Consider the following 14883-nt stretch of genomic DNA (forward strand, 5'->3'; position numbering starts at 1 on the left):
GAAGGTGCTGTGAATCCATCCTTGTTCCCCAGCTCCCAGTACCCAGTCCAGGCCAGAGCTCCACTCTGCATCCCTGGCCCTGCCCCCACACAGCCTGTGGCCTTCCTGGAAAACACTCCCACTTCCGGGGTTTCTGGAAAGCCTGGGCACATCCCAAGTGCAGAGAGTAAAAGGGTATCACAGAGCCATCAGGCCTTCACAAACCAGGCTCAGACCTTTGGTCCTGTCCCTGGGGCACCTGCCCCTAACAGCCCCAGTGTGGCCCATCCTCCCCATTCACCAGACGGTTCCTGTCATTCAGGATCTGTGTTGCTCCTCCACCAAGACCTCTCTGTGCAGCTGGAGCAGGTGGCCAGGAGCAAGGTTTCCCAACCTGAGCCCATGCAGAAGGGCATCGGGACTGTGGGGAGGACTGGGCTGTTTGCTCTGCCTGGCCCAGGACCAACTGTGGGGGCTGCAGAACACAGCTCTAGGGACCCCCTCCACAGAGGAAGGTAAAGGAGGGTACCCTGGGTACCCCCTTGGCCTTTATCTGCCTGAACCTTCCCCAGCTTCACAGGAACACTACCGTTCTTGCTGGCAGACCACTGGGCCTGAGTAGGGTGAGGCTGGGCAGACAGTGCCCAGGGCAGGGTACCTGGAAGGGCCACCCTTCCTGGCATGGTCTTTAGCAGCAGCCCTCCAAAGCCCAAGGATTGCTGACCAGGACCTGGTGCCCATCGGGGAGGGGGTTCCTAGTCCCCACAAAGAGACCTATCTTTTTATGCCCATCCTGCACCCCCACCTCTCCACCCAGCCTAGGTACCCTGGGCCACACCAGAGAAACACACACATTTTTCTTTTATTTTTCTTACAAAAGGCCTTCATATCATTGTTTGTTTTACAAAAACCAAAGTCCTTGTCTCTGAGTTTGAAAAACATTTTCCCAGAATAAATGGGAAAGAATCTCTTATAAATATATTTTTAAAAACCAAAGCAAAACATGTTCCTAAAGCGTCTGTCTTTCCAGTTTCTTTTGTTCCTTTGCTCCTTGGGGCCGGGGCTGACCTACATGCCCCATCCCCAGTCCCACTCTCCCTCTGCCATCTTTCTGGGGGCTTCCTTCACTGGCCCTCAGAGTCTCCTTGGGATGGGGGCCTGGGAGCCCTGGGCCTGTGTTACCAGCACACAGCAGGGCCCGCCCCACCTTTCCCCAGGGGCTGTACTTGGCAGAGGACAGGGCAGACGCCATCCTCGTAGGCACTCAGGCTCGGGGCACCTTAGAGGTGGCCACCTGGGTCCTAGGATCTCATAGATGAGGAAATGGAGGGGTGGGGTCTTCCTGTGGTCACACAGCCCCCACCCTGATGTGTCCTCTTTGTAGGGATCTGAGAACTTCCTTGGTCTGGCAGCAGGAGGGCGCTGGTGGGTCGCCAGCCTGGCTGAGAGCCCAGCCTAGCAGCGTGTTGCTCCCCGGCTTAGATGTAGGGCTTGGTGGGGAGGGGCCCTTGGGGACCCGGCCCTGGGTAGCCCATGAGTGGCACCTCACACTCAGGCCCGCTGGGTGCAACCTCCCCACCACCCTCAGTCGCCTTGGGGCCTGGCTCCAAGGGGGCCTTCACTCCTTCCAGCTCCAGGGGCCCAGTCCCGGGCCCCACCTGTCCTTTGCCATGAGCTATGGCCGCTGCCGCCCGCCCCCGCCGCACGCAGTAGGCCGCCCCCACAGCAGCCAGTGCGGCCAGGAGCACGGCAGCCAGGGCAGGTGCAATGAGCAGCGGCAGGTTGCCCTCTCGCGCCTGTGTGACCGGGGCGTGGTTGGAGCGGATGGCTGGTGGTGTGCGGGCCTCCCCACAGGCCTCTTCGCCCTCGGGCACCCGCCCGACCCCGAGAGGCCTGACACAGATGGAATAGGTGGCATTGGGCCGCAGCTGGGTGACCGTGTACTCAGCAAGTGAAGCGGGCAGGCGCAGCGTCACCGGCCGCTTGTCGGGCCCTGACAGGTTGCGGTAAGTGAGGCGGAGGCTTCTGAGCTGCACGGTGCCGCCCTGCAGGTAGCGCTGCAGCCCCACACGCAGGGAGGTGGGGCTCGCCGGCTCGATGCCCAGGGGCAGGGGTGGGGGCGGTTCCAGGGTGCCCGGGGCCGGGCTGGGTTGGGGCCCCTGCCTCACCCGGCTCTCGCAGTAGAGGCCCACGAAGAACTCAGGGCACAGGCACTCCAGGTGGCCCTGCACCCCCAGGTGACAGGTGCCCCCGTTGAGGCAAATGGACGCCGGGCAGTCCTGGGGCCGGGGGGGAGGCCCCACAGTGGGCGGGGCGGCAGGGGGCAGGCTGGGGGCCTCAGTGGCCGGCTCTGTGGGGGCGAGCCAGGTGGGAGCTGGACTGGAAGGTGAGAACGTGGGTCCCCGTACCGCGGGCTTCGTGGTGGGTACCGTGGCCGTGGTGGTGGTGGCCGGGCAGCCGAAGTCAGCATACTCGAGGTCGAGGAGCAGGCGGCCAGCGTTCTTGGGTGGGAAGTGGCAGCGTGTCTCCTCCGGGCTGGCCAGCGCCACGCGGCTCTCCCGTACCCAAGGCCCAAACCAGCTTAGGGGACACACACAGTTGAAGGGGTTGCGGGCGGCTGCCAGGAGCCGCAGGCGGGGGAAGAGGCCCGAGAGCTCATGCGGGAGGGCCTGAAGGCTCAGGTTGCTCAGGTCCAGCTCCTGCAGGGCCACCAGGCCGGCCAGGCCCTCGGGCCGCAGCTGGGCAATGCGGGTGTTGCCAGCCAGCCGCAGGCGCGTCAGGCCCCGCAGGCCCTGGATGGCAGGCGGCACGCGCTCCAGCTGGTTGTCAGACACGTCCAGGTCGTGGAGGTTGCGTAAGCGGCTGAAGAGCCCTTCGTCCAGCCGCCGCAGCCCCAGGCCGGCCAGCCGCAGCGCCTCCACGTTGGCAGTGTCCAGGGTGCCAGGCTCCAGGGCCGGCAGGCTGTTGTGGCTGAGGTCAAGCAGCAGCAGGCGTGGCAGGTGCAGCGGGGGCAGGGCCCGCAGTTCATTGTCCTGCAGCTTGAGCTCCAGGAGGCAGTCGAGCGTGTCAAAGGCTCCGGGCTGGATGTGGCGGATGCGGTTCTTGCCCAGGTAGAGGCGCTCCAGGCGCCGCAGGCCACGGAAGGTCTCGTTGGTGATCTCGCGAAGCCTGTTGGCAGTCAGGTCCAGGTTGCTGAGGTTGGCGAGTGGCTGGAAGACCCCGCCGGGCAGGCTGGCGATCTGGTTCTGCGACAGGTCCAGGAGCTGCAGCCCCAGCAGGCTGGCAAAGCTGCCCACGTCCAGTGTGGTGATGCCGTTCTCGAAGATGTACAGGCCTGCCGTGTCGGGTGGCACGTCACGGGGCACCGTGGTACCCTGACGGGCAGTGCAGAAGACCGTCTGTGGCTGGTTGCACTGGCAGCCAGATGGGCAGCCCTGTACCCCGGGCTCTAGGGCCAGCAGCAGCAGCACCAGGGACAGGGGGATTCTGGAGCACATCTTCTGGTTCCTGGGAGCATAGGAGAGAGAGAGAGAGACAGGAGACCATGAGTCAGGGGCCCAGGGGACAGCCACGCCAGGAAGGACCAAGAAGGGAATTCCCAGCCCCCTTCACTCCCTACCCCCAAATCCAACAGCGCACAGTAGTTATGAGTCAGGTCCCCAGTGCCCTGGCCCCATTCCTGCCCAGCCCCACCAGCTCCCTCACTGAGTGACTTGGAGCAGTCATGTGACTTCGTTATGCTATCAGTTGCTACTTCCTGCGCTGTCACCAGGGTTCAGTGGGCTGATGCATGCAGAGAGGCCGGCCCCAAACGCTCAGTGACCACAAAAGCTCCTGTCTCCTAAACCCCAGCCCTCTCACCTCTGAGGCTCAGAGAGAACACGTCAGAACGCATCAGGCTCTGTGCCTTCCCTTCATGTCCCATCCCCACCCCCCCAAATCTCTGCTGAGGTAGACAGGCAAGGAGGGAGCACCACGGGTCCTAGAGCAGCCCCTCCCTGCAGCATCTGAGAGAGAAGGGGCTGGCAGCCAGCGCGTAAGCAGAGAAGCTGACTGCCCCGTGCCGCTGGCCCCTGCCGCCACGCTCTGTGTCCTCCAAGTGAGGAGGAGACCACAGCGGGAAGACTTCACATGGAAACTATGGGATCGGTGTTTTTCCACTTGTGAAGTCAGACCTGCCCAGTACGGGAGCTGAGGGCCCTACAGGATGTGGCCAGGGGGAATGTTCCTGAGGGGGGTAGAGGAGGGCCTGAGCCATTGGCAGGTGTCCCCATGTGGGTGAGGACAGGGAGGCAGGGAGCCCTGGTCTTCAGATCCCCCATCTCTGAGGTGTGAATGACAGATCTAGAGGTGGGAGTTCTGGCCTCTCTGGGCTCACCCAGGGGACAGGTCAAGGGACACTGGTTGCGGGGTGGTCCCTGAAGCATTGCCAGGCCTGGAAACGTCCTGCAGACTGATTCATCTGTCATTTCTTCGGGTCCACTCTGGCCTGACCACTGGGAATAAGGAGCGGCAGCTCTTCCTCCGTGCTGGCACACCGAGCATTTATAGCCCCCTCATGTGGTCATGTGGTGCCCCCCCCCCCCCCCCCCGCCTCCCAGCAGCCAGGGCAGGTGGAAACTATTCTCATTGCTCCTAGATGACAGAAGCAGGAGAGGGGGGATCAGGGGAGCTCTAGGTGGTGTAGTGACTTGCTGCCGTCCCACTGCCAGGAAATCTGAGCTGGAGCCTAGGTCCTTAACCACGTCCAGGTGCAGCTGGGCCTGCAGCCTGTGATGGTCCTGCCTGCTGATGTGGGGGTGGCTCCCTCAGCTGCTCTGGGCTCCAGCCTGTAGCTGGAACTGCTCAAGATAGAAGGGGGCCACAGTGTGGGCCCCCCTTCACTCAGGCTTCTAGGGGAGCCCAGGGGCCACCACCCTTTGGGCCCCTAGCGTCCCCAGGAGGCCGGCACCCCTCCTCTCCAGGCACCTTCTGCTCACACAAGGGCCTTTTGTGCTGGGGCTCAGCCTCCCCTTCCCCCACCCTGCCAGCCATCAGGCCACGGCAGGTAACAGGGCCCCCTCAACTGAGCCTGTGTTCTGCCCCAGTGCCATCCGCCGGGCTCCTCCCCCCAGGAACACAGGCTCCTGCAGAGTGAGCCAGAGGGGGGCCAGGTGGTCCCAGGCCAGACTAGACAAGTCCCTGGGGAGACCGGCTCTAGGTAAAGGCCTGTGACCCAGGTCGCACCTGCCTAGGCCCCACCCGCCTGCAGGGTCCCCTCTGCCAGAGAAGTGGGACTGTCAGCCTCTGCCCCTCGCTAGCTAACACTGGCCTTTCAGAGGCCAGCCAGGGAGGCCTTCCCTAACCCCTCGCTGGTGCCCCTTCCCCCTGCTCTCTAGCCTTCTGGCTATACCGTCCCCTCTCTGGGGGGAGGCCCTGGCTGCTCTCGTGTGTCCCAGAGCATGCTTAGCTCATCTTTGCTGAGTGAATGGTGGGGCAGGGCCTTGTACTGAACCTCAGATGAAGCTAGGAGCAGAACCTGGAAGGCCTTGTGCACCCCTGGCCCTGCCGGCACCATCCCAAGGGGGCTGCGTGCACCACACCCGGCCTCCTCCCCCAAGTGGACCCACTCCACCCTCAGTGACTCAGAAGGCAGCGGGTGTGGCCTGGCCTCCAGATGTGGGCTGTGAGCGCCCCCCACCCCCTACGTCCACGTGTGGGGTGAGCCGCCTCCCCCTGAATCAGCCCTCCCAGCGGGGCAGGCAGGGTCACGAAGGGAGCAGCCAGGCTCCAGGGTGGGAGGGGACCCTACACGTGGCCACCCCTGCGGCTTCGGCTCCCCCTGGGCTATGTATAAGGTCATGGTTAAGAGCTCATACTCCAGTCAGGCAGCCTGGGCTATAGACAGCAGCTTTCTCTCAGAGCCTTGCTTTCTTCACTACTTTGGCGTTTCAGAGTTGACACCTTCTAGGACTGGGAGTGCTTAAACACTGAACAGCCTGGTTTGGCTCTTGGGGGCCTCTCGTGTGTGCTGGAGGGTATTCCCCCACTGTGCATCAGGTAGGGGCATCAGCTTCGTTCCATAATCTGCTGGCCCTTGAATCCACAAAGTCATCATGGGGGAGCTGTGGGTCCATCTAACCACAGAGTGGCAATCTGGCTGAGTTGGTGGGGAGCAGGGGCTGGGTCAGAACTGGCATTCTGGGCTGGGGAGACCGCAGCAGGCAGCAGCTAACCTGCTTCCCACCCGCCAGGGTGCAGGGGTAAGCACCTGTGCCTGCTGCACCCACCCAGCAAGGAGTTGGCAGTGGGGCTTTGGAAGATGGGTGCTGGGTGCCAGCAGCTCTGGGGGCTTTGCCAGGGGCCCTGCCAGGGGCCCTCGTGGCACCAAATGATCACAGAGCCCCCAGAAGGGACCTAGCAGGTGAAGGCTGGCCGTGGAGGTGGTGGGCAGCAGGGCAACAGAAGACAGAGCCCAAGTTTGGTCCCTCAGTAGCTTCCCCAGTCCCCTTTCAGCTCTGGGCCTCAGTTTCTCACCAGCCCTGCCTCCGTCCTTGGAGTTGTTCTGAACACCTAGGGTTCTAGTTCTTTGTTCTGTTTGTTTTTAACTGGGGAAGTTCTTTTACCAAGTTCTGGGAGCAATCCCGCCAGTCTGGGCTCATTCTGGTGTATGTGCGCATGTGTGTGTGCATGCGTGCGTGTGTGCAGGAGCACGCATCCACCCGCATTGGGGGTGGGGTGTCTCATGGGAGGTCATGGCTGCCCTGGCCATCGCAATTCCAGCAGCCTTGAAGGACGAGGGGCCTGGGCTTTGATATCTGATCTGCTGACCCAAGGCAGGGACCTTTCTCTGTGCAAAGGGTGTGGAGAGACTTCTGGAGGCAGCCCGGCATGGGGGATGGTGGGAGCAAGAGGGCAAAGGACCCAGGTCCTTGCTCTTCCATCTGGACTCTGCAGCCTCACTTTGGCCTGGCTCCACCATGATGTGGTGGGAAGAGGCAGGACACAGAGGCCCAGGCTCTTGCTGGTGGCCCTGCTGCCCTCCAGGGGACACTTGCTAGGATGGGGCTTTAAGGTCCCACTGCCTGCCATCCCAGCCTGGCTGCATGACAGTCTGGCCATGTTCCTTCACCTCAGTTCCCGTCTGTGAAGGGCCTGGGGGGGAACAGGGGGGATCCTGTTGACAATCCTGAGCCTGATTGTCAGGGTTGTTTAGTTTGTACTTGGAGTGCATGCTAAGTGGTCAGTAAACATTAGCTACTGAAGGCGTTACCCATAAAACCTGAGCCCTGCCTTCTACGCATATGGGGTCAGGATGCCATGGTGTGGGCGGGGCTCCATGCCACTTGCAGCACAGACAGAGGCCCCCTGGGCAGAGTGAGCCCTCCGTGTAGGGGTTGCCCTCCATCCTCCATCCTTCAGTGTGGGAGAGTGGGAGCTGGAGAGAGCAGCCTGGGGAGAGGGGCATATTTAGTTCTGGAAGAGGGTGGGGGAGTGAGCTCTCCTCTGGCCAGCCCCCCTGCCGTCTGACCTGGGAGCAGAGGGGGCAGGGCTCTACAAGGAAGGACATGCTCCTCAGCTCTCAGGGGGACATCTGGAGGCACCCACTCACATGCAGGCTCTGGTTTAGTCAGGTAGTAGCGAGTGGCCAGAACCCAGGAGTTCAGGTGACAGCATCTGACCTGTGGCTGCGTATCTCCCAGCTCCTGGGGAAAGCCACAGCCTGGCTGGTGGGGGATAGGGTTAGACAGACAGACAGACAAGGCCAGCACAGCCCTGTTCTGAGCCAGACACCGCTGAGTGGGTGCAGGGGTCAGGTGCTGCGGGGTCTGACCGTGAGGCTCTGGGCCTCCGGCTCCCAGTGTCCCCCTCCCCCGCCCTCCCCCGGGGCTAAGCACCTCGGCCAGGCCTGGCAGCAGCCCAGCCCAGGAGTCTGCCAACCCCCCAGGCAGGCGGGACCATGCCGGCGGCCAGGATGGCTGGCTCCAGTTTCGCTGACGTGTCTGAGGAGGCTCGGAGCCTAGCCTGGGTCTGCTCATCTCCCCGTCCCCGGGGCACAGCAGAGTGGGGGGGTGGGTCAGGGTCTCTGTCTTATGCCCTCGGGGGAAGGGGCCAAGGTGAGGGTGGGGGCTGCAGTCTTACCCCGTGATGAAGCCAGGAGTCCCTACTGGTCTTGGCTTCTCTGCCTTATTACAGATGAGGCCCAAGACACCACTTTATGACCTCATCCAGTTCCCTTCCTTTTCTGGGTCTGTCTCCCACCTGTAACCCCAGGGGTTTCTCAACTCCTGCTGCACATCAGAATCACCTGGGAAGCTTTAGAAAGTTCCCGGTGCCCTCCTGCCTCCTTGCCAATTAAGTAAGAATTTCTGGGGTAAGGCCCAGACAGAGTGGTATTTTGGAGAAGCTCTTGGGGTGAGTCTCCCCAACAGGGCTCAGACCCTGGGCCAGAGGGGGGCACAGTCTGGATATCAGCCTTGTCTCCTGGTCCCGGGAGGGATCTGGATCCCCAGCAGGTGTGGCTGGCTGGCAATGCTGGGCCACTCCTCTCCACTGCCCCCACTCCTCCTGGCCCCAAATGGGTGCCTTCTGTGGCACCATGGGTGACTTGGCAGCCACCAGACCTGTCAGCCCAGGGCCAGGAGACCAGTGACTAAAGCCATTCTGCTCAAGTGGCCCCTCAGGGCTGCAAGATATATCATCTCAGTCTGGAGAGGTGCCACTCTATTGGGAGAGGACACCTGCTGCCCTGGGAGCTATTTGGTGGCTGCAGCCCAGCTAGAAATGCCACCAGATGCCACCATCTGCACGTGTGCAAGTATGATGCCACAGGGGCTGGGCTCAGATGCCGGGCCTCCTGGCTGGCCTGTCCCCACCCAGGGCCAGGCATCCATCAAGTAAGGCCCTAACCTGCAATTAACCCTAGATTTGCCAGAGGAGGACCTTAGTCACCAAGGGAGGCCACCAGCCCAAGCCAGTTGGGCCAAGGCTGTCTGAGTCCTAGGCAGGGACGGAACAGGAAGTGGCTCCAGAGGTGTCTTTGCCCTTCTCAGTCTTGCCACGTCCGGGGTTCTTGGTTCCCCTGGGTCGCCCTGGGGTCTGTGAGCTGATTGGGGAGCCACGACCCAGCTCCCCCATCTGGGTCTTTCAATTCTTACTGCTGCCCATCCAGGCCCAGGGCCAGTAGGGGCCCCAATGACCGCCTGAGCCCCAGCCCCTTCTCAGTGCAAGCCCTCCCTCTTCTCCCTCTTTAATTAAATCTCTCAGGCAGCCGCAGAGGAATGTCAGAGCCTTATTGCATTCCCCCCGGAGGAGACTGGCTGGGGGGACCATCCCCAACCTGGGGAACTGGCCCTTCACCGGCCTCTACCCCCAAAAACCAAGGTGGCTCAAGGGATCTTGCTTCAGCCTCCTCATACCCGGGCGGCTGGAATGAGGAAAAGTGGGGGAGGCCTGAGGGCCTGGCCAGCCAGGCGGCCCAGCCAGCAGAGGGAAAGCAATCCGGCTGACTCTGGAATGTGGAAACCGATAAAAGGAAGAAGGCTGAGCCCCTGTCCGCCTGCGGTGCACTCAGACTCCTGCAGCACCCCTGCCCGCCCCCAAACATAACCCTGTTCCAGTCACGCGCGCGTAGACACATGCCCACGCCAGACACACGCCCACTGGGCTGTGCTCTGACACACACACACACACACACACACACACACACACACCCTCCCTCCCCCTTCTCCAAGAACTCTTGCAAATTCCACAGCAGTGAGGGGAGCTGGTTTTCTTGGCAGCACAGAGCCTTGGGCTCCCTGGCTCAGGGAGGGACTCTAAAGGGAACTGAGGGGGGCTCCAGGAGGGGTCACTAACTGAGCTAGGGGGTACTGCTGCCCTTCCCAAGAGTCCAGGGCCTGTAGATGATTAGGGATGCTTCTGTGGGACAGGCTCACCCAGCCTTCTTTCTGGTGACCAAGGGGGTGCTGGCTGGCTTTCTGAGGTGGGAGCTGCCTCCTGGGACCAGCTGAGACCCTACTTTCCTTTTCCCAGGAGCTGCACAGCTCAGGGGTGGGGTCCACTTGTAAGACCCCGTGAGGACTCAACCATCTTTATTTGGGACTTGTTCCAGCTTCCCCAGGGCAGTAGTAGGGATGTCAGGAATGGGAGCCTGAAATAGTGGACCCATCTCCTGCCTAGGGCCTCTCCCTGCCTGCCCTAAGAGGCTTCCTTGGGAGAGCACAGGTCTGGGCAGTGTCTGAGGGGCTTCTCGTGTTCAGCGCCCCACTTTCCAGAGTCTGGAGAAAGTGGTGCCATCCCAGCAAACGGCCTGGGACACCAGTCCCCCACCAGCTGCATCTGACTCTCTGGACCCACAGGTCCCCGGGTAGCTGTTTGAGTCTGCAGCTGGGGGAGGTGGGGACAGGCAGTGCCCAGGCCCCTAGTCTGGCACGTGTGTGCTCATCCTCCCTCCCTGGGCCAGATAATGGTCTGGAGGGAATCCAGCTGGGCTGCTCATTACCAGAGCCCTCTTCCTGCCTCTGACACTCTGTTTACAGAAGCTCCGGGGGCTGATTCCCCTGGGAGAAGACAGCCAACTCAGGGGACTGCTCTCCCATCCCCCTACACGCCTGCCTTATCCCTGCTGGGCCTTGCCAACAGCTGGGCCCATACTGGACTTCACCGCCCTCTGGGCCCGCTCAAATGGACCTCACTTAGAGGGCGCCCACCCAGTTACTCTTCTATGTCCCCAACACCCAAAGTGCAGCCTAGCAGGAAAGAAATAGATTTAGTACAGCTTCCCAGCCCCATGAGCTCTTAGCCTGGAGAGGAGGGCTCTGGGTCCTGGTGCCTCTTCCAGAACCTCACCTGTCCTAGGTACAAAAGGCAAGCAGGGGGACGCTGGGACCCTCAGGGCCTTTTCCTCCTTCCTACCTTGTAGACTCCACCCCTGGGCCCCAGCAGGAGAGGCAGTCAGTGACCCTGGTGTGGTAATCTTTAACGAATGGGGGCAAAGCAGAATGGTTGGCACCGAGCGCCTGGCCTGCCAGTGACCACAGGGGACCTCAGCAGCCCTCAGGCCCCAGAGCTGCCAGCCCAGGGACACAAAGGACTAAGCTGGCTCCAGGCCATTGGGTTCATAGCCCAAGCAAAGCCCTGTCCCTGGCACAGGCCGAGATGGGGCACCCTAATATCTGGAAAATGAAGGGCCCCAGCCAGCCAAGGTCTGTCCCCTGCCCCCCCACAGAGCATCAAATACCTCCTAGCCACCCCTACTCCTCCCCAAGGCTGCATGCTGTTGGCCCCCCGGCTCTGTGCTAAACGACAAGGGCCCTGAATACTCGCAGGCGGCCAGTCTGCACAGATCTGGACAGGGGCACTGAGGGCTCCAGGCCCAGAGCCAGACTGTCCCACTCCAGGAGGTAAAAGTAACCCAAGACTATGGCTTGGCTGTCCCCTCAAAGGGGTTTGATTCATAAAACTGGTCGTGCTGGAGGGCCCAGCCGTGGGAGGAGGAAGCGAGGGAGGGGGTGTTTATTTTGTCTGCTCGCAGCCCTGCCGGCTACTGGCCGGTGAGTCTTACACGCGCGCGGCCGTGGGGCTGCCCGGGACCGCAGGAGGAGGGGGCGGGAGCGGGTCGAGCGCGGGCAGAGGTGCAGGGGGCCCCCCCGCCCCGGGGCCCCGTGGGCCCGGGTGACCGCGCGGGGCTGGGGGTCGCGTGTCCGTGCCGGGGGTGCGTGTGCGCGCGGCGGGGGGGTCCGCGCGCGGGATCGGCGGCCGCACAGCCCGCCCCGCGGCGCCCCGGCCCGGCAGACACTCACCGGGCGGCGGCGGCGGCGGGAGCCGGGCGGGGCGGGCCGGCGGCCCGGAGGAGTCCTGGGTTCCGGGGTCCCGAGGCGGCCGGGTCCGCGTCTCCCCGCCCCGGGCTTGGGCTGCGGAGTCTGCCCGCGGGAGGCGGGTCGCGCTTTAAGGGCCGGGGGCGGGGCCTCGGGCGGGGGCGGGGCCTCCGGAGACCCGCCTCCTCGCTCGGCACAAGGGTCCTGTCGCCGGTGCGGGAGGCTCGCTGCTCCGCCTCGGGCCCGCGGGGGGTAGGCGGGGGGCCGCGCGCCCGGCTGCTCTGCCAGCGGTTTGCCGTGTGACCCTGGGCGGGTCCCTGTTTTTTGTAAAAGAAAGAGAATATCGACGCCAAGAGTCCCAAGCCCACATACCTATGACACACCAGGCAGGCGGACCCCTTGGGTTACGGACACCTGGAGAGGTGGGGATGGGTGGGTAGGGAAACTGGGGGTCAGTCAGTGTAGGGCTCAGCCCCTGTGACCTGCCCCAGTCTGCCAGAGTTTGAGGTTTTTCAAGAGAAACTGGAAATCTGGGTTTTTTTTAGGTGAAATCTCTCAATGTGTTATTGTTGGTAGCTAATCCCAATTTCAAAAACTTTTGGGCAGGCCACACAGAGTCCTCCGAGAGCCTCCTAAATACAATTTCTAATGCTAAATCTGAGTTCTGGGGTCCTTTTAGCAATGAGGGCCTTCAGGGAGGTGAGTATTCCTGGACCACCCTCTCCACATTTTAGGTGAAAAGATTGAGACACAGGAAGGGGAAATGACCTGAGTGCTGGAGAGGGTGGGATGGGGTGGGAGGCTGGGCCTCACCATCAGTGGGTGGGGCCTGGGTGTTGCTGAAGGTGGCCCTGGGGGGAGGAGGGTTGGGAGGCAGTGCCAGGGGGTAGACTAGTCCAGAAAAATCCCCTGCCTTGGAATATTCTAGGAAAATGCTCTGTCCTCCTCCATGTTTGTGGTCAGAGTGATGGGTCAGCGCCTTTAGGGACCTGTTCAACTCCCCCTTTCAGAGGGCCTTGGGATACCTGCTATCCCCTCCAGCCAGCCTGCACTACATGCTTTTCTTGGTATATGTAGATGTGGGGCATGGCTTGTGAACCTTTGCTCTTGGGCCAGTGCTGGCTCTCGGGTGTATTTCATTTGGCCTGTCTGGGACTTTTTAAAACTTTGAAGCCATTGCCAACATTGAAAAATCCGGTGGTTTCACATTAAAACGGGACTTCCCAGCTTGCCTTGAATAGGAACTCTGGGCAAGGACTGAGTGGTAGCTGCCCCCTCTGATGGAGGCACTGGCTGCCCCAGTCCCCACCACTCCCAGGTGTCTCCCAACAGGCTACTTTACTCACTCACATTCCTGAAACATTTCAGTTTATGGTCAGTACTGTGTGGTTTTGGTCAGATGGCCCTGTGTCCCCTAAAGCTCTCAGGAAGGTCCACAGATGCCCCCGGGGGGTGGTGCTCTGAGCAACCCCACCTGACTTTCCCCAAAGAATAGGACTTCCTGACAGGCCCCAAAACTTCTTGCCTCTGTGTCCAGTTCTTGCTGATAGACCCCACCTGACTAAAGGGTCTCTCCCTCACTCCAGGTCTGAGCTAGGACTCACACATGCCATGTTCCTACTCACCCAGAGATGCAAGGGTAGTGTCTAGGGGACCTCCCTCCCTAGTTTCCCATTCTCTTCTCATAGGGGATCAAGGCACCCCACCACCTGCCCTTAAAACCTGGTTCTTGGGGATCCCTGGGTGGCTCAGTGGTTTAGCGCCTGCCTTCAGCCCTGGTTGTGCTCCTGAAGACCTGGGATCGAGTCCCACGTCAGGCTCCCTGCATGGAGCCTGCTTCTCCCTCTGCCTGTGTCTCTGCCCCCCGCCCCGTCTCTCATGAATAAATAAAATATTAAAAAAAAAAAAAAAGAACCTGGTTCTTAAGGAGGCAAGGGAGTGTGAGCTTAGTCCAGTATGGGCGGGGTCCCAACTGCACAGCCTGGGTGACAGGGACAGATCCAAGGGATCTGGACTGCTTTGACCAGTGGCAATGCTAGGATGTCTGGGTTGGTGGGTCTGAAGAGGAGAGATGGGCGACGCCTGGGCGGCTCAGTGGTTGAGCATCTGTGTTTGGCTCAGGGTGTGGTCCCGCAGTCCTGGGATCGAGTCCCGCATAGGGTTCCCCACAAGGGAGCCTGCTTCTGCATCTCCATGTCTCTGCCTCTGTCTCTCTCTGTGTCTCTCACGAATGAATAAATAAAATATTTTTTTAAAAATGAAGAGGAGAGGGGATCCCTGGGTGGCGCAGCGGTTTGGCGCCTGCCTTTGGCCCAGGGCGCGATCCTGGAGACCCGGGATCGAATCCCACATCGGGCTCCCGGTGCATGGAACCTGCTTCTCCCTCTGCCTGTGTCTCTGCCTCTCTCTCTCTCTCTGTAACTATCATAAATAAAAAAAAAAAAATAAATAAAATTAAAAAAAAAATAAAAAAAAAAAATAAAAATGAAGAGGAGAGATGGGCTGGCACATAGAACCGGAAAACTCTTAAAGCTGTTTTTCCTGACAGATAGTACTTCCTGGGCTAATTCAGGAATATTGGGAAAGCTGATGGGATTATCAGGTGCTGACTCCTTCATGTGACCAAGCACCACCATTGTCCAGCATCTTCTGTGACTTGGACTTAAAGGGTCCCAATCTGGGCTCTAGACCTTCTATGACTGGGTCTAGGGCAGACCCCTGGACCTGGGTCAGAGTCCTTTCTAGTGACAGGCCTAGATGCCAGCCCTACCCCACACCATGGCAGCAGGAGGGTGCCAGTGCCAGCTCTTACCACGTCTGGTCCTCTGCCAAGCCAGAACTATGTTCTGCATTCCAGACCCAGACCTGGCTTTGCTCTCTTTACAAGCCCGGGGTCAGGCCCATGCCAGCTGTTGGCCAACCCTGGGGGCTGGGTGCCATGACCCCATTTCCTGGTCTGTGCCGTGGATGGCTCTGACTGAGGCCTGGAAGACTGGCCTGACCTGTTGGAGGAGCCAGCCCTGCCCTCCGTGACTTCCTGCCCCTGCCCCGCACCCCCCCCCCCCAGCTCCTGAGTCAGTGGGCTGGCCAGTTGGGGTTGATGAAG

At 61.1% G+C, this 14883-nt stretch overlaps 2 protein-coding genes across 5 annotated transcripts in view; one reads left to right on the forward strand and one right to left on the reverse strand.

Moving 5' to 3' along the window:
• The window catches only part of CORO7 (coronin 7), a 58553-nt gene that overhangs the window by 33609 nt on the left and 10061 nt on the right, over positions 1-14883 (forward strand). The window lies entirely within an intron of this gene.
• VASN (vasorin) lies at positions 834-11882 on the reverse strand. The gene is made up of 2 exons (XM_025416687.3): positions 11763-11882; positions 834-3486 (listed from the first exon to the last, which is right to left on the reverse strand). The coding sequence occupies exon 2, from the start codon at positions 3474-3476 to the stop codon at positions 1458-1460; it is 2019 nt and encodes a 672-aa protein (XP_025272472.1). The 5' UTR covers positions 3477-3486; positions 11763-11882; the 3' UTR covers positions 834-1457.

This window comes from Canis lupus, chromosome 6 (assembly GCF_003254725.2).
Source record: "Canis lupus dingo isolate Sandy chromosome 6, ASM325472v2, whole genome shotgun sequence".
In the NCBI taxonomy this organism is placed as follows: Eukaryota; Metazoa; Chordata; class Mammalia; order Carnivora; family Canidae; genus Canis; species Canis lupus.